This window comes from Aythya ferina (assembly GCF_964211825.1).
Source record: "Aythya ferina genome assembly, chromosome: 1".
Taxonomy (NCBI): domain Eukaryota; kingdom Metazoa; phylum Chordata; class Aves; order Anseriformes; family Anatidae; genus Aythya; species Aythya ferina.
In genome coordinates this window covers 121,925,905-121,944,849 of record NC_140296.1, presented here as the reverse complement: position 1 = coordinate 121,944,849, position 18,945 = coordinate 121,925,905, and the positions used below count along the sequence as shown (strand labels likewise).

The 18,945-nt window shown below is 43.0% G+C and overlaps 1 protein-coding gene across 7 annotated transcripts in view; it reads left to right on the top strand.

The window, feature by feature from the left end:
• B4GALT4 (beta-1,4-galactosyltransferase 4) overlaps positions 1-18,945 on the top strand; it is a 25,541-nt gene extending 6,596 nt beyond the window's left edge. For 4 of the 7 annotated variants that reach the window (XM_084519456.1, XM_084519454.1, XM_084519457.1 and 1 more), the window contains exons 2-7: positions 8,542-9,027; positions 9,671-9,903; positions 13,283-13,470; positions 15,563-15,685; positions 17,681-17,785; positions 18,266-18,945. In XM_084519456.1, coding sequence (XP_084375582.1) covers positions 8,751-9,027; positions 9,671-9,903; positions 13,283-13,470; positions 15,563-15,685; positions 17,681-17,785; positions 18,266-18,407 — 1,068 coding nt within the window. In that variant the 5' untranslated portion in view covers positions 8,542-8,750 and the 3' untranslated portion in view covers positions 18,408-18,945. Of the gene's footprint in view, positions 1-581; positions 674-8,541; positions 9,028-9,670; positions 9,904-13,282; positions 13,471-15,562; positions 15,686-17,680; positions 17,786-18,265 lie in introns of those variants that run through there. The other 3 variants (XM_084519458.1, XM_084519453.1, XM_084519459.1) reach the window with 2 other exon arrangements.

Here is an 18,945-nt window from a genome sequence, read left to right as displayed (position 1 = left end):
CTCTCCCTGCCTCTAATCCACCCACCTTAGTTCCGAGTACCCAGTGTGTACTCAGGCCTCTCTCATCCTTGGTAAGGTGTTTCGTTGTCAGCAGTTCTTGTCTAGAAGCGTGAGGAAAATCTCACCCTAGCTTAGGTGCAGCTCTCCTGGTGTTTACCAGCTTAACATGTGGCTGCTGGGGAGGCTGGCAACAAAACTCTTCCGAACTGGAGCTTGGACAGCATGACCTTTTAGCCATAATAGTATATCTAAGCCATTTACTTGTTGATCGAATGGTTTATTATAATAATTACTTATATTGCAGTACTGCTTCTGGCCAGCCACTCTGTCCAGATATGCTGGAGTGCCCCCCGTCCTGGTTCTGCCATGCCTTGGAGCAAGCAGAGAGGCTGCCTGCCTTCCCTCGCTGGGATGGGAGCAGAGGGAAGGATGTGTGGGACGGTGCTACAGAGCCTTTTTAGGGCTGGTGAAAGGCTGGATGTGCTGGAGTTGTTTTTTTTTTTTAAAGTCATTCTGCAAGTTTTGAGCTCACTCTTTCCTGCAGTGTGAGAGAGGTAACAGAGGGCTCTTTATGGTGTGGAGTTTCCTGGCTGAAAAGCGCCTGCTGCTTGCTCTCTGTGCTTTTTGCAGTGACTGCTTTGCAGGAAGGTGGGATGTGGCGGCAGCAGCAACAGTGAGTGGTTTAATATGCTTGTTTTCTTTGGCTTGAAGTCCGGAAAGAGGGGTGGAAAAGGTGTTTGTGTGAGGATTGTGGGGTTTGTTAAATGGCCCATGACTTCTCTGCTACTCAGTGCAGTCAGTGATTCTTTAATAAGAAGATGCAACAGTGTTGTTTAAGGGATAAAAAAAAAAAGTGTTGTTTAAGGGATATTAAAATCAATTACTGTAATGCCTGACAGCTGAAGATGAAGAAATGCCTGCAAAAGGAACAACTTTAAACTCAAAACTCAACAGCTTGAACTGTTTAGCATAGGGAAGCTGATGCTGTATAGTGATCCTTCTGTCTTAGCACCTGTAAAGAATTTAATTATTTCTAGGAGGGTTTAAGGAAGAAACTTCCTATGCTTACCTATTGACACTTCTGATTTTTGCCTGGATAAAATACTAAATAAGTCTGCATAGTACTGAGCTGATAATCGCTGTTTCAACAAACTCTTTTATGACTCATTTTCTGCTTTCACTTAAGAGGGTTTTTCAAGTTAGATAGAGGTGAATCCTTTTTGCGGCTGTACCTGATGTGTCTGGAATCTGTGCGTTTCACCCAGTTAGAGAAGGCTGCAGGGGCTTATGACAAGAAACGTCTCCTTTCCAGGCAGTGTGAAACAGGAAGAGTCAGAAGGTTAGATTGCATACGTTCCAAAAATCATCTATTAAATGCATCATGCATCAAACAAAAATCTCTCTGGAGCTGTTCCACAGGTGTTCTCTGCAGGGTGAATTGTTTTTAATACAGGCATGTGAGAAAGAGAACTGAGGCAACAAGTGGTTTCTCACTGATAATTTATCAAACAAGTTTAACAGTAAAAATTACGATGTGAATCTAGGTCTTAGTTTAATTGCCATCATGAAAACCTTTATCTTAAAAACATGTAGGTAGAAAACAAGTGTTTGAAATTAATGAGGTTTTTATCAATTCCAGTTGCATATCAAAGTTTGTTTTCCTTCACTAACATAGAGATTAGGGCTACCGCTAATCTACCTGCTGATACTCTCGTCCACCCAGGATTTTTGTCCAGATTAAAAAATGGCTTTTAGCCTAGGGCTCCTGGATAGCCTAGGTTTGGTTTGGTTATGCTTCACTGAAATATGTTATTTCACAGGAAGAGTTGCACTTTAGGTTTCTGCGAAGGTTTCTTGGGTACTTTTGAAGGTCAGACATAGCTAGAGGCAGGTTTGAGGGCTATGAGAAGAGTGCAGTTATGCCCCTTAAGTGTTCCCACCCTTATTGAGGGATAGTCACCCTGAGTCACTGAGTGTAGAAGAGGAAAGAACCAGTTTCCAGCATCTTGGAGATTATAGCAAGATACGTTTAATCAATAAATTTTAGAATTGAGATTTTGTTTCTGTTTGCATGTGATATAACATCTGACTGGGTAATTTCACCCCTGTTATCTGCTGTAATTTGCTTACCTTTGGCCTTACTTGGTGATGGTTTAATTTTATCTATTAGGAAGTTAGGAAGTGCAATTCATCTGCTGTGTTATTTCTTGTGGGTTGTAAAGGGACTGTTAGACTTCAAGGCTGGATTCCATGTAATTATTCCAGTTGGTATTTTATTAAGGCTATTCTAATTGTTATGGCTCTAATATTTATGCTGCTGCTTGAAGTGTGACTTTAACACTAGGCCCTGGGACTAACTTTTTTTTCTTGAAGGCCAACACTAGTGATCTCAAGTCTGGGTTAGCTGCCCTAGCATCCCAGGCACACCAGTCTTTCAATGGTGAAAACTCACTTTTTCAAACCAAAAAGTTGTTAGATTAAGTAGCACAGAACATGAAGAGTCCTTAGCCTGAAATGGTAAAATGACACACTCCAGCGAGGTAATGGTCAAATTTTCCTTTCATTCATCTGACGAAGGTGAAGTATTAATAAAATCTTGTCTTACTTATCCTTTCATTTTCTATTACTGTCATATTCTGTTCAGGAGTCCTTAGTGGAGGCCATAAAACACCATCTCTTGACCGTGTTGCACGGCTGATTTCATTCACGAGGGTGCAGTTTGAGATGTATCCAAGGGATCTGTTCCATGACGGCCCCCTTGGCAACACAACCTGAGATGTGGGTGACACCAGAGGGGCTTGGTGTGTTGACTCTAAGAGAAACACCACAGAGGGTGGAGCAGAAACACCATGGCCAGGCTCTGTGCTATCGACTCAGGGATGGGGAACTTGGCGGTACTGTGGAACTAATAAACTGCATAGCCAGCCCTGAGCCAAACTGATAACCAAATCCTGTCCTCTGGGTGAACTCTCCTCGTTATAATCTCACTATAGTGCCAACTCTCCTCATTATAATGCCAAAGCACACCTCCATCCCAAAAGGCACCTCCCTCCCTGGCCTGACCACCCCTCGCTGTGTGTGTGCTCTGAATGTCTCCAGGCCTATACCCTTAAAGCAGAAGTGAGGAAGTTTTATACCGATCACAATGAATGTACGCATGACTAAAATCACTCGAGCTCCACCTAAAACTGAGAAAATAAAGCCTCTCGAGAGGAAGACTGGTATGGAAGATACCATCACAAACAAGTCAGGAGGTCACACAATGTTTCAGAAGCTAACTCATGTGCGGTTGGCTGTATCAGTTTTGGTATCTGCGTGTACTTTGCAGGCAGTGAGCGCATTTATCACCAGCAGTCCAAGAGAACCTGCACTCCTTTTGCCCCAATACACTGCCCCAGTTATTAATTTACTAGACTGAAGGTGTGTTGTGCTGTTTGTGCATCTGGGATCGTGGTAATTCAATATATTGAATGCAACCAAGTGAGTGCCGAATTGGGCCTCACTCAGAATCCATGCCCGGCCACCCTCAGCCCCTCTGATATTTCAGGGTGAGCTGGAACTGAAGGGGCTTTAGGTCCTGCCAGACCTCATAGAAAACATCAAAAATAACAACCTTTGGGTTTATGAAACAAAAATGTGCTTCTGCGTGTGTTTTGATGAGTTGAAAATGCCTAATTGTTTGTGATGGTGCGTGCATATTTCTGCCACTCTGTAGAAGTGCTCCAGTGTGTTTTAAGCAAGATTGGCATTCAGTTAGTGCCACAGAACTCAGTGAAGAGGTAGCTTTGGTTATCATAAAAATAATTCTGATTCTATGACTATTGTGAACTTTTAATAATACCTGCTTGCAGAGGAAACTCATAAAACTGACAAAAATCTGTATGTGTGAGCTTCCACCTAGCTGAATAGTAGGGGAAGAGAGTAGAAATAAGGTTGGTGTGGTAGGGTCAGAGTTTTTCATAACTTATCCTTGTATCTTAGCAATTTTACATCTAAATGCTATTCATGATATAAAAAATAAAATCGAGCAATGTATTCTTCTGACTGATACTTCTGATATGCCTCCCAATGTTTTTTCTTCCATCCAGGTGTTTTTTCCCTTCGATTTTTTTTTTTGTTTGTTTGTTTATTTATGTGGAAAAAAATAAATTATTATGAGGGAAGGCCCATTTGTGCTAGGCTGTGCATCAGAGTTAAGTGGCTATCAACTATTTTTAAAAGAAGAATGTAGTCCACTTCTGAAAGACTGAATTTAAGAAATGGGTTTTGATCAAACACTTACTGATAGTCATTCCTGCATTTTAAGTTTGGTATTTTAACTTGATGTCGTCTGTCTGAGCTGAGGTTGGTCTAGAATGTGTTTGGATTGGGTAGGGGAGAAGCAAATCCCCTGAGAAGGGATTACCACCATTAGGGAGAGCGCTTCAGCTGCAAAATGGTGCATGGTAACAGTGTGGTTGTAAAAGGCAGTAATCTAGATCACTCCCCAGAAGCTTGCAAGTAGAGTTTACATAAGCAAAATATGTAACTCGTAATGATTCGTAACTCCAGGCTAATATTGCCTATGTTGTCCATAGGGTTCTCTGTTCTCAGGTCATTTGTATGTAGGTTATCACTGATGCCCCTCCTGTATGGGGCTGCTGCGGGGTGTAAGCTGGCAGAGGATGGAGGGGTGCACGTCCTCACTTTGATTTGCATCCCTGTTGTTTTGGCGTTGATACACACTGGGGTAACAGGGTACAGCGTTTTGGGCTGTTACTTCTTCAGTCAGTGCAGCTGTGAATCGGAGTCCAGAGGGACCACGCTGAAATCGCTTCTGTCACGCAGCAGCCTTTTCCTGGTATGACAGCTAATTAGGAAATGATGATGGGCTGAAAGGAACGCGCTGATGTTTCAGCAAGCAGTATTCAAAAACAAACATTATCCTGTTTAATGCTCATTAGTCAAGCTTGAAACTGGAATTATTTAACTCCGAGTGTATCAGTATTTCTGCTGTTACCTCCCAGGGCATCAGGGCTGCTAATTCTGTTATTGTGGCATGTCTGCCAGCAAGGCTCAGAGAAATGTAGGAAGTAAAACTCATCGCTGAAGTAAAATGCATACATTGAAAATCTCAGCATCTTTGTCTTTCATTGTTTTCCTGTATTTTTTCCATTTAATGTCATTCCAGTCACTCTTATTTTGTTGTTTTATGCCTCGCTCCCTTTAGTATTTCATACATGGTAGTTTAATCTGCAGCTTGTTCTAGTTTGGATGTTTTCCCCCGCAACTCCTGTTACAGAGAGTGATTGAATTGAGGTTCTAGAGTCATGGGGACACTTAACTGATTTTAATCCATGTTCTGTTTAAGCCCGTATCAAACTTCAATTCATTTTTCTTCATTTGTAAAGCAGCAACTGCTTTCTTACAAAATATCCTGGGCAAACTGTAATATTCTGCTTGCTAGAAAGCAAATTTCCTCTTCCCCTGTGTTTTTTTTTTCTCTTCTTGAGATGTTCCTCTTACCTCTTTGATATGAAAAAAGCAACAGGCATGGTCTGCTTGCACCCATCTTCATGCATTCCAAGTATTGTGGTTTGTACATTATTTTGATATTTTAGCTGTAGCCTACATGTCTGAGGAAAAAAATAAACAATGTCAGAATAAATGGCGTCAAATACTGACAGCAACTGCAGCAATACCTTAAAGGTATTACAAAATGGTGTTTGGGGCCTGTGGAGATTCTTATTTTTAATTTTGTCACCATGCATTTAACTGGTGTACAGATTTGAATATTGAGTTCCTTGCACATTGCAGGCCTGTAGAACAACAAATTCCACCAAATACTTTTCTGTTTTGTGTAAAGGTGAAGAAGGAATGGTGTGCTTGCAGAGTCACACAGTAATTAGAAAACCCTACCTGTTGTAAGATAATACCTTCAGGTTCAGATGGGACACGTGAGGAGCATCTGAAAGGAGGGCAGGAGGTGACAGCCCGGCAGCACGCAGGAGGAGAGCCAGGTTAGGCAGCCTTTGGAGGAACACGGTGAGGGAAGACGAGCAGCTCATCCACCTGAGTGGTCAGGATGGCCCAGTTTTGGGGAAGATGCAGCAGGGTTGTTACCAAAATGCTGCATCTAAGCTTTGCAGGGGTTAGAAAGAACAGTAGGACTTCTGAAAATACCACAGCTTTGGTCTGTTTGTTTTTTAGGAACGTGTATTTGCAAGTCTCCAGCAAGCATAGTAATCTTAACGTGGGAAAATAATAGAGTGAGGGGTCTATTTTTGTCTTTAAAACACGGAGAACCACCACACTGTAATAAGGTGGTGAAGCTTCTGTAGAACAGATGTCAGGTGCCACCCTTGAGGGACAGAAGCTGGAGAATCCCTGTGCCTGGCTGACCTCACCCTTTTTCTTTCTTGGTTAATGACTTCTATTCTGGGTGTTAGAGAGGCTGTATTTGAGCAGTTGTTCACAAAACTCGGAGCCAGTAGGAAGATCACCAGGTCTGTTGCAAGCTGGCATCCTTCAGTGGGAAGCACTGTGTCATATCAGCATGCAGCTTAAATCTGCTGATCCTCTTGTGTTTTTTTCCTTTATTTCTAACTGTATATAGCTATGCTAAACTGCATAGACTTGCTAATTCTGTAGGTCGGTTCAATGCTAGGTGTTACTCTGAAGCTGCTCTTTTCTGTTCTGACAACGGAGCTAATGGATACCAAGAGAACGAAAACTGGGTCTGTTCATTCTCAGATTTCCTTGGGGAGTAGTAGGGACCCACGCTGTCAATACCTTACAGGCTGTTCTGATGATTTCCCATGAGGAAAACTGGGGGAAAGGATGTAAATGAGAGCACTAAGCTAATCTGTCTAAATCTCAAAACAATGAGGCAGAGACCTAGGCGGTCCTTGGTGTCATTTATCAAGGAATACAAACAATTCACTGAAAATGTGGTCTCAAGGGATAGGAGACAAGGAGACAAGGAGGAAGAACAATTCAAGCTTTCGTTCCTGTTTTTTGGTGATACTCGGTGTCCTCATGATACTGAAGATCAGGAAAAAAACCAACAGCCATGCCTAAACCAGGTTATTAGCAAAAAGTGTATGTTTTTTTCCCTTTAACTTCTTCCTTCAATTTATTTTATTATTTTTTTCTTGTAACCAATGCCATTTTCTCCCACATAACCTGTCTTTTTTGCTCTCTCGTTTGCCTGTTGCTGAAGTACCTGTGGAGTTTCCTCACTTTCAGTGGTAAGGTCACTGAATTTTCCTGCCTCTTCCTTAAAGAAGCATGAGTGATGCATGTGCCTGGAAGGAGGTTAAACTCTCTGCAGTGTGCCTCCTGGGCACTATTGAGACTGCTCATTCCCAGCAAACCCTGAGGAGCTCAGCAGCGTGTAGAGGGATTTATCTCCTCAGCCCTAGGTTTGGCTCCCGTATACATCCACATGAATCAGCAAACTTCTGCAGAAAACACCAGGGCTAAACTAATAGGAATGTTACCGTATTCCTTCTGCCTGTGAAGCCTCTCTGGGGTCCCTTCTGTATTTTGAAAGCCAGTGCAAAATAACCCTCTGTGGTTTCTGTGCTGCTGCTGTTTTTGATCTAGCCTCTTTCATATGCATGGTCTTTAATCAGTGCCTTTGTTTCACTTAGCCTCCGTCTCTGTTCTTTTCACACGTAGCAATTTTCTTGTGTTTTCCATATCAAAGTTTTTCTTTTATTAAAATTTCATTCTTTCTCTGCTGTGCTCTGCCAGACAGAAGGATTAGCGCTGTAACTTTATAGCGTGATGGCAGCGAAAGCTGGGCTCTTAAAAAGGTCAGGAGACAGAATAAAGAATTGGATCCTTACAGACCTAACACTGAAAAACTGAACCTTTCCCTTGAAAAGCAGGAAGATTTGCATCAGTCTCATTTATTTCTTATTGTAGTAGAAGGATGAGTGAGAAGATGGTTGAAGATGTAGAAGGCAGCAGATATGGAGGACGGATCTCTGATGCCAATTTAGTGTTGTGTTACATCGCGTTGCACGTGGCAGTGCAACACAGATGATATAGGTGAAGAATTTAACTGTTTTCTTCTGGAAGTTATCTTGTTTTTCATTTTGGTGGGGAGAGCCAGCTGTATTCACGGCCAGCAGAATCCCTTGTCTTGCAGCTGTTGTGAGTTCTGATAGAAATAAAAGTAATAAAACCTGTGTACTGCCAAGAAGTGTACGCAGACATAACATGGGGTAGAGGTTGCACTTTCTGATCTTCAGAAAAGAAAACAAACCACAAAACAACACACAAAACAACAAAAGACTGACTTGGAGTGGGGAACAAAGCAGGGAAGTGATTTGCCTAAAGTCACGCAGCTGGTTGCAGCTGAGCTAGGACCAAAGCTTAGTTTCTGATCAATAGTTCATACTTGCTGTGCCTTTCATATTTTGGTGGTTTCATATTTGGTTCCTATTTCTGATCTCCCATGGCTTGCCGTGAGCTCTTCTCATAAAGTTCAAAAGCGCAGCAGCGGAGGGCAATAGAAACTAACTTTTCCCTTCCTTTTTTTTTTTTTTCCAGGTACGTCATATTTTCTGACACTTGAAGAACAAACACCACTGCAACTCCGTGAATTGCAAAACCGCAGAAAGTGTGGCAACCCTCCCTACCTCCAGCTTCCTTTCTTTACTGTGATCTTCTTCGTGGGACCTTTGGTTTCATCCCCACTGGGTGCACAGCGAGAGTGGCCTGCCAGAGCGGAGGAAGCAGTTAGCAGGTCAGGGAGAGCCATGGCCTTGAACTTGTATATCTTTCACGTCTTCTATAAATTCAAAGTGCTGCTGCTCGTCACGCTGTGTCTGATGTTGCTATGGGCCACGTTCAGTTACTTTGTGGACTCTGGACAGTCAATGCCTAGACCTAAGAACGTGGTGGAGGATTTCAGAAAGGCAACCAGCCTGCAGGAGGAAGGCAACAGTTGGAAGGACGAGAAGACGAAATTAACTGCAGCAGTTCCTGCCACAACATCACCTCAGGGTCACTGTTCAGCTCTGTCTCCATACCTGCGTAAGTGATGTGGCTTTCCTCTCCTCAGATTTACTTTTCCTCCTTGCTGTTCTAGTTATACACTTCTGTGAAATAAATACCATGCAACCAGGTTCAGTAAGTGCTTCTTGGTGAGTGGCTGTGCTGTGTCTGGCTGGGATAGCAGCCCCACTGGTGCCGTGCTTTGCATTTGTAGGTAGAATGGCACTGAGAACAGATTTGACTACAGCTGAGACGAAGCTGTATTCTTCCCTCCTCCCTGTAGTCCAAAAGCTTGCTGTCTAACAATTTATAGCATCAAGCCTGCAGTACTTTTGCTCATGCTTTATGCAGAGATGAATTCTCACAGCCACAGTCGTGTGTCTCTTTCCATTTTGCCCTCCTTTGCCCTGGCAGCTGTTTCTGGCCAACCTTCTTGCAGCAGGGTGGAACTTCTCTTGGAATTTGTATGATCAGTGCTCTGTAATCAGCTTAAGTAAATGCTCAGTACCCTCTCCTTCCACTGCCCCTGTAATATCCTTCTAGCACTGCTTTTCCCTCAGAAAGCTAGGGAAAACAATTGTAGGCTTGAATCTGGGTTTCTTATGCCATTTATGGGGTGCCTCATTAGCTGACTGGACTAGCCACAGACAAATCAGAAAAAATTCTTGTGCTTTTCCTACAGGAGGTGCCAGCAAACTGACCTTCAAACCCTCTCTCACCCTAGAAGAAGTGCAAAAGGAGAACCCTCAGGTGGCCAGGGGCCGGTATCATCCCACCGAGTGCTCAGCGCTGCAGCGCGTGGCCATCCTCATCCCGCACCGCAACCGGGAGAGGCACCTGCTGTACCTCCTGGAGCACCTCCACCCCTTCCTGCAGAGGCAGCAGCTGGACTACGGCATTTACGTTATTCACCAGGTGAGGCAGCTCTGCAGAGCTTTGCTCGGGTGGGGAGGATGCTGCTGCTGCCACCTCTGCTGCTCCTCTGCTCCTCAGCCTGCCCAGAGCACTTCTGCTCGCTGAGGGACACAGCAGCGCTTGCAGCCACTGCTGCAGGAGCTCAGCTGTTGGTAGCAAAGCTGGGAAGAATTAACAAAGGGTGTCTTAGTCAGAGAAACAGGCACTAGTTAAAATAACTTACTATTTCTGAGTTACTGCTTAAGGTAAGCATCTCCTGCATTACTCACATCAGAAGTGCACAACTTGCTTCTCTTGCAGTATACATGCATGCAGCGAGGCTGACATGCTTTTTTGTCTTTAACTTTGGGGTTGTTTTTATCAAAGGCTTCAGTTTGTAGCTAAGTCTTCTCTCCCATCTTGCTGTCATGCTTAGTAAGCTCTGCTTATCGTGTGGTCATACTTCTGTCTCAAAACTAACCACATCAGCTACAGCTCGTAGGTGATTTACTTTGCACAGCAAGGGCTGTGGGAAGAAATAGCCGTGGTGGAGCATTTGGTTCCATAGAGGTTTAGTAATCTCCTATTTTATATTCTTTTAAGCTCTGTGGAGTCAGTGGCTAACATCTGAGCGTACTGACGTGTGCTGCATTGTCTTTTTTTATGTGCTTACATTCTGATCACATGAGCTAAAAGCAGTGCAGATTTCTCTTGTGTAATGTGTCGCCCTTTTCTTGAACTTTTGTTTTACTTGCTTTATCTTACTGTCATTTATGTATGTGCTCTGCTTTGATTCTAAACAGAGATTTCAGACAGCAGGAAGAAAAAATAAGGTGATTATTACAGCTTCTCTTCCCCTCTGTTTGAAGAGGATGGAGTCAAGCAGAGGCAGCACAACTTAGGTGACAGCTTACAATTTTGCTCAATGGCAGCTGGAATTCAGTTGGAATACGCAGTTCCTGCATTGTTCTGAGTCACCATGAGGCCTGTGGAGTGGAAAAGCGAGGCTTTTTCTGCAGTAGTATATACAGTAATTGGACAAATAATGCCTCACTCCAGCTCGCAAGCAGTGGTTAGCAAAAAATCATCGTGAGAGTGGGCATATACCTTATTTATTGAAATACGTGATGTGGGGACAGGCAGTTGTGTTAGCAGAAAGTATTAGAAGAGTCTGGAGGTTGTGTCTGATGTGAGCAGCAGAGCTGAGTCTGGACTTGTTCTATCCAAGTTTTCACTCGGAAGATTGGGAACTCTTGCTTAGCCTTTCAGTGTGGCTAGGCACACCCAAACACTGAGGTGAGGCTAACTAAAACACTCTTTGTTGGCAAATCTGTCTTCACTCTCCATTTGTGATGTCATTAGTTGCTTTAAGTATATTTGGGGAAAGAAATGGAGGAAAAACATGCTTTAACTACAAAAATACACAGAGCTTGCTTTGCAGGAAGATTAATAAATGGGCCTTCTGTATTTTTCTCCTCTTTGTGGGCTGCTTCTAACATTTCAAAATCATGTTTTGCTGCACAGACGTGTGTACATGAGTGCAGTACTGAAAAAAAAAAAAACACCTTGTAATCTCTAAAGGGTGAATAACTTCTTTCCCAACAGAAGTTTGTCATGTCAATGTTGTGTTGAAAGTCAGGAGGAGAATTCTGTCTTCTGTAGCAGATGAGAGGAGACTTTGCTGTTTGTTCAGCACTGAAATGGCTCTTCCTGGAGGGCAGTTTTACTGCTGTTTGGCTGCCTTTGTGCAGGCTGGGGCTGCGCTGGCTGCCTGTACTGCTGAGGGGGACACAGCCAGCCACTGGTAGATGCTGCTACTGGGTTTGATACACAAGTGGAGTTCTCTGTATGTGCTTCACCAGTTACCTGAGTTGTTCTGTTTTTCACCCCATAACCTATGTTTTCAGTGTTAGGAGGAGGTTTTCTGACACATTTCTTCTTAACGTCCTGTATACAAAAACACTCAGGACTTTAAAATCATAGATTTTTGGGTATGTATTATTTCAGTATCTATTTTTTTTTTTATTGGAAAACATGCTTCTTCCCTTACTCAGAATGGAAGTAATTGATTATCTCTCCTTTTTCAGAACAGGCCATATTTCCCAAAGGGTACATGTAGTGAGCCATAAAGCTCCTAAGTCACCTTTGTGTAGGAGCAGATGGTTGGTGGTAATGGTGAGCAAATTCCTTCTTTGAAGCAAAGCATTACATAGTGGAAGAATGAAACATGCTATGTATACAACTGCTTTTCCCTGCAGCTACCCATCCTTCCATTTGGGGAGGCTGGCTTCTTTCTGATTTTTCTGTGGAGCCTCTTTCTGTCCAGGTACCTTCTAGCAAACAAGCCCTTTATCTTGGAAGATTACTTTTTTTTTTTTTTTTTTTTTAAACTATATCAAGTACGTCAGGTTGCCAGGTCTAGAAAACGAATGACCTTCTGGTTTCTGGAAGCACGAAGCTGGGCCTTTTGGCTCGTGGTTAGAATTTGAAGCAATTTACCACCTTGTCCTCAGGAGCAGAAGGTGTTCTACAGGCTAGCTTGTGTGTACAGTCCAGATAAAAAATAAATAGCAAGATAAGCACCCTTGTTGCCTCTGAATCAGTGGTGTCGTGGTAAGCTTACCAAAGTGCCAGGTGTGTGTGTACACGTGTGTGTGTGTGTGCGTGTATAAAGGTGGAAAATGCTACTTTTAAAAAGTGAAGATGTACTAACTTGATGTAAAAGCAAACAATGAAGATTGGGGAAAAAAAAAAAAGTGAAGCTCTATTCTAAGAAGAATCCCTGTGCAGCATAATAATTTGGTTATAGGAAGGAGTTAAAAAGGAAGAGACCTGCATTTTATTTCCCACTCTGCCACCTACTGTGTGGTTTAGGGAAATACAGTGTACTTCTTAAACACTGCTGTCCTCTGAAGTGAGCGGCAAGCATAAATCACCTGTGTCGCGTGCTCTGACATCTGTAAACTAGTAACTATGGGATTAATTTTTTAAGCTTTCATAAGCCTTGCTGACATAGTTGCATGGATTGCCAGTTTCTAGACTGTTTACTGATACCTCTTTTGTTAATGTGGCTTGATGGAGTGATGGGAACAGCAATTGTAGTAGAATTGCACTGCAGCATGCATATTTCTCTGGTGGCCTCATAGCCTTAGGCTTTCCTGCCCCTACCTGTGTTCACTCATGACAAGTAGAGGCCACAGAAACACGAAACACTGCATCGGTGGTTATTTTCATGCTGTATCTCATGTTTTGGGGTAGCAGTTTGTGTAGTTACTGCTGGAAAGGCTTTGAGGTGCAATTGTGGTTGTGAACTACATGATCAGAAGAAAAGCCTGTGAACAGCTCTCGTTAAAAAGGTTTGACACGTTCTTCAGAGTTTTTTTTGTGTTCTTTTCCGCAGGCTGGCAACACCAAATTTAATCGAGCTAAACTGCTGAATGTAGGATACCTAGAGGCCCTAAAAGAAGAGAACTGGGACTGTTTCATTTTCCATGATGTGGATCTGGTGCCGGAGAATGACTTTAACATTTACATGTGTGACAGACAGCCAAAGCACCTTGTAGTTGGCAGGAACAGTACTGGATACAGGTAGGAAACCATGAACGTGAAAAGAAAACCAGCTGGAAAATGCCAACTTACTGATAATGTTCCTCTTCTCAGGCAGCTGTATACTTGAGCGTTCCCTTCTATCTGACACCTGGTTTCTGGTGGTAATGCTCTGTTTCTCCGGAGCACCTTCTGACAAGATTCTCACAGACATCTCTGAAGTTAGCTCTGTCATCAGCTGTAAGAATGGGCATTGTCATTGTTCTCGTTTCTGAGAGGAAAGCCACATGCCAGAGACCTTATGTCAAAGCTAGAAATACATCTGCAGTCTCCTGGTCCTGTGGTTTGACAGTATGATCTTAGGATTGTGCTGATAAAATTTGCCACTTACCTTTTGCTGTTGAAGAGGTAACTTCTGATACTGAGATCTGCTCAAGCGTGAAAATTTGCCAAAGGATAGGGTTATCCTTTAATTATTTGGCTGTATGGCGTCTAATACAGGGTTGTTCTGTTTTTAAATGGATCAATTAAGTGCTACTGTGATGTAAATAATTTAAAATGAAAAGTCAGGTTCAGCCCACCTTAGAGGTAAAAGGGCTCCTGAGCTCGGTGGATTTAATGACTAGAGTGGTTTCATTGAACATCGGTCTTTCAAGATTCACTTTTTATGTCATGTCAGTCTAAATAGCAATTATAAGTTAGTTTTGCAAAAGCTGATTGCAAAGCACTTTGAAGTAAAGCCCTGTTTCACTTCAGTGTTTCCTTTAATAAACATATGAGAGAGGTGTTTAACCTCCCCAGTTACTGCAAGTGCTTTGGTGAGCTAAGCATGCAGATGGATTATTGTTTTTTTATTTGATTGTTACTGTTTTTACAAAGGGATCTTCTTATGATTGATTTCCTCAGACTTCTGTTTGTGGAAAGGATCTGTTATAAGTCAGCTTCAAGTTTTGGCTTTAAAGTCTTATACTAACAAAAGGATTACTATTATTACTGTGAATGCCCCGTGCCAGTATTCACTAGGATACTGGCGGTTTGGATTTGATCCATACTTTCACTTCTGTGGCACTGCCTCTGCTTACACATCAGTGAAGTGGGGATAATTGCGCTTTACTTCCCGGGGAATTCCTCCGTTTGCTTGAAAGAATTCAGATCCTGAGCTCACGAGTGAGAGCACAGGTAGAAATCTCAGTTAGGTGGCCTCACTGTTGTGCTTTGGCTGAGGCGGGCATGCTGAGATGTGTTGCTCAGATGAGGTTAAGGAAACTGAAGTCACACGTGTCCTGTATTCATACAAAATGTCCTGGGCAGGAATATGTTTTTTTTGGTAGGGTTGTTCTTTATTCGTTTTCTTCGAGGGAAATACCTTCTATGGTGATGCTGGACATGGTAATCTTGGCAACTGTGCTCCTCTGGAGAGCAAATATAATCAGTTTAGTTATATAAACTGAAACTCAGATTCTTTATGAAAAGATTTGTATATTCAGACTTCGAAGGCAAGGGTGGGAAAGCTTTTTGAGCTTAGCTATTTCCCTGAAGCCGTAACATCCTTTTCTAAGTGACCATTTTAAATGTATTTTTATTAGTCCAGTTTTAAAGATCCTAGAGGATCCGATGTTTTCTTGTCCTTGCAAGAGGTGGTTGGACACTGGGTACACACCATAAATCTGTGGGACCTGATGGGGTGTAGCCATGAGTGCTGAGGGACCTGGCTGCTGTCATTGCAAAACCACTCTGTTACCTTTGAAAGGTTTGGGGGAGGTTCCTGGAGCCTGCAACAGAACAAATGTCACTCCTGTCACAAACGTCACTCACAAAGGGATGAAGTTTGGGCAGTGAGGTGAACTGAAAACCAGCTGGACTGCTGGGCTTACGGGATTCTGACTGGTGAACACCTTCAGTAGTGATCTGGACAATGGGGCAGAGTGTCCGTCCTCGGAAAGCTTGCAGAAGATATGGAGCTGGGAAGGTTGGGGTTGATACACTGCAAGTTTATGCCCTGCTGGAGAAGTTGGCCAACAGGAATCTTAAAAAGCAAAGGACGAGTCTAGATCCAGAGTTATAGGGTGGTATTCCTGGTGGTGGCGTAACTCAACCTTTTAATTCTTTGTCCCCTCTTCCTGTGTATTTCCAGGTTACGTTACCAGGGCTATTTTGGAGGTGTAACTGCTCTAACAAGAGAACAGTTTTCCAAGGTGAATGGATTCTCTAACAACTACTGGGGTTGGGGTGGAGAAGATGATGACCTTCGAATCAGGTAAAATGAAGGCTGGAGGGAAATGGGGTGTGAGTATTGCTCTGTGGGGATTTGGAGTGTGAAGGTGCAGTTCTGTGAACAGTTTCCTCTTTGAAAAGATGAGGCATGCTTAAAATCTGGTCTTTCTGAGAGCTGTTGGTTTGGTGGGGTTTCTTTTTGTTGATTGGTCTTGCTTTTTGTCTCAGCCACAAAGCATTTTTGTTACAGCTTGGAAATTGGTTGTAAGCAAAATAAGATTGAAGTCTGTGTTATGATTTTGCCAGTGACACATGTATTGAGTTCCACTACTTCTGTGAGTGTGTGGGAGTATTTGGGTTTTGGCTTTTCTTCCATTCATTGACTACCGTGACTTCCTCAGAGAAGGGCTTAGTTTGCATGTGGGTGGTGTTGATTGTAGTTAAGATGGTGAATAACTTACATTTGAGAAAGGCTGCACATGTATCCATCTGCCCTTTGCTCTTGTTGAAATTACTTTTGCAGATGTGGCTGTCAAAGTAGGAGCCTGTTAGTTTGAGATATTTGGTGGTAGTAAAGACTAAACTTTCATGTTGATCTGTCCCCCTTTGCTTAGGAGGAAACCTCTAGAGACCAGCATTACTGTTAGTGAAAGGAAGGAAAAAAATGTCAATTTGTAACTTAGGTGTGCTCTGTCATCCTTTTCAGTTGTTTAAATATGGAAGCAAACATTTCAGGGATATAAAATTCATACCTCTGGTGATTTTTAAATGATCACATTGGAGAAATCAAGTGTGCTAAAGTTAGGAACTTCTAAGCAAAAGCTTTTTAGCATATTGGTCACCTGTGTCTTGAGTAATCTAAGAGGTCTACTTGGAGATATGGATTTGTCCCTTCTTAGTAATTCCTTTCCCATTCCCTGAAGCTCTAGCTAGAGACACCAACTACTTTGTGCCATCTTGGGGCCTGAAAACCAAACCATATGACCCAGCGTGCACACTGCAACTGGCTTTAGCTCACACTGTTCCTCCTGGTTACCGCATTTGTGGTGGGTAGGGAATGGGAAGCTTGCTTTCTTAATAGGGTGTTGTAGAGAGATCCTTGTAGCCTTCCTCTGTAAAGGCAGCAGATGGCGCAGCAGCCCCTTCAGTATCTTCAACAACTCAGTGCTGGAGGGCTACTACCTCCTGTTTGGCTTCTGTGTCTGATTTGATTTGCCTCCGTGCTAAACCTGACGCTCCCTTATGGGCCCCTTTCTACAGAGAACATCAGAAAGATTTTTCAGTCCAGCTGTTGTATTCATTTGATAATTTGCTGCTACAAACACTCACTGGAAAGTTATTGGGGCTGTTTCTTGGGTTCCTGTTGCTCTTTCTGCTGATGTATGGCTAGCAAAGACCTGGGGTGTTCCTTAAATCCACTGCCATAAAATTAACTCTGCTGCTGCTGACAGCAAAATTTTTGTATTCCACAGATATGGTTAAGGCCAAACATTCCAATCAAGTGCCTCTTGTCAGGCATTATAATCTCTGCATGAGATTTAATGTTTTTGACACTGTTCTCAGAAAACTTTCTTCATGTAGACAAAGTTCAGAATTGTAGGGCTGCCTGCCAGCCATTAGGAAGCAAGCTCTCTTCCTCTTTTTGGTGGAGAACTATTGTGTGTAGGGACTTCACTATAGTAGTTGAAATGAACTCATTGGAGAACGTGTAATCTTGCTATAGACATCCTAGTTTGTAACAGAGCTTACAGATTTGGGTTTCTGGACATATACTCCTGTCTTTTAAAGAGAAACAGGTAGCTATTACAGCAGATATCACACAAAGCTTGCTTCAAGGACATGTTACATCACTGAATGCAATTAAATTAGTATTTTCTGGTCCAGTTTAATGGGTTATGGAAGAGATGGAGAACTGTAGGAAACATCTTCAGTGCCTGCTTCTATGACACGTACCAAAACTGAAGTGCCAGAACGTCACTTCTCCTTAAGAGGTGGCTTATAGGGGGTGTCTTGCTTATGGCACTGCTATTTCTTCCAGGGTTGAGATGCAGAAGATGCGAGTGGTGAGACCATCTGCTGATGTAGCCAGGTACACGATGATCTTCCACAACCGAGACCACGGCAATGAGGAGAACAGAGAGAGGTGAGTTACAGCAGGGTTCACTTCGCCTTGCTATAAAAGGGGGCTAGGAGCCAGACCAAGTGGTGGCCCAGTTCCTCACATTAGATCAACCAGGCATTTCGTGGTACCCAAACTCTCTGGGCGATGGGTTTGACACCACTGTTTGCAGCTGGCAGCTGTTTTTCAGTGCATGAGATGTGCCTGTAATTGAGTGGGTAATGTTCAGTAAAACCTTCCGAAGCTATAATCACACGGATATGACTTGAACATAGATTTTGGAGATTAAATGGCTTAAATCTCTCCTCCCCAAACTGTAGGACTATTTTCCCATATCTGACTGCCCATCTTGATGACAAGAAAAACATGATTTTGCATTCTGAGTAGATACAGACTGGCTGTGGCTCTGTCTCTAAGGTTACCAGACATGGGAAAGAGCTCAAAACTCCTCTTGTGCATCTCAGTTTTGTGCTATGAAGACTTTCTCCTCTGCTCTGTCCTCAGGATGAAGCTTCTACGCCAGGTATCTAAAATGTGGAAGACAGATGGGTTGAACTCCTGTTCATACAAACTGCTGTCAGTGGAACACAACCCTTTGTACATCAACATCACAGTGGATTTCAGCATACAGCCAAAGATCTCGTAAGGGTGAGCACCAGGCAGGTTATAGGAAATGGCAGCACATCTTGTTTGTGGTTGCTGCTGCCGCAGCTGAGGGGCAGCACACTGCTTGAAAGAGTACTTCAGTAGCACAGAAGAAAGTTTCTCTTCACAGCATCTTGTTGGTCAGTTGAGAATCTCCTTTTGTGAGACAGGACTGGAGCTGGGGACTGACCTGAGGCCAGGTCCTGGTGTTCTTGTGTGCACTTTCTGCTGGGATGAGTGTAAGTTTTCTTGTTTGGGCTGGTCCAGTGGAAGGACTTGAACTAAGTCTCCTGAAAAAAAATCTTGCAGCTATTCCTAAGTTTCCAATTTGTCACAGTGGGAAGACAATATTGCCACAATTTAAAAAGGAGCAGACCAGTCTTTGCCCCTTAAAAGCACAAGAATTCACCATTTACAGCCTCACTGAGGTTTTTCCACTCTAAGGAAAAACTGCTTGTGTGGGGGGCAATGGCAATAATGGTAATAGGTGGGGAGATGTTAAAAATCTCTCAATAAAAGACAGTCTACTTAATTCAAAA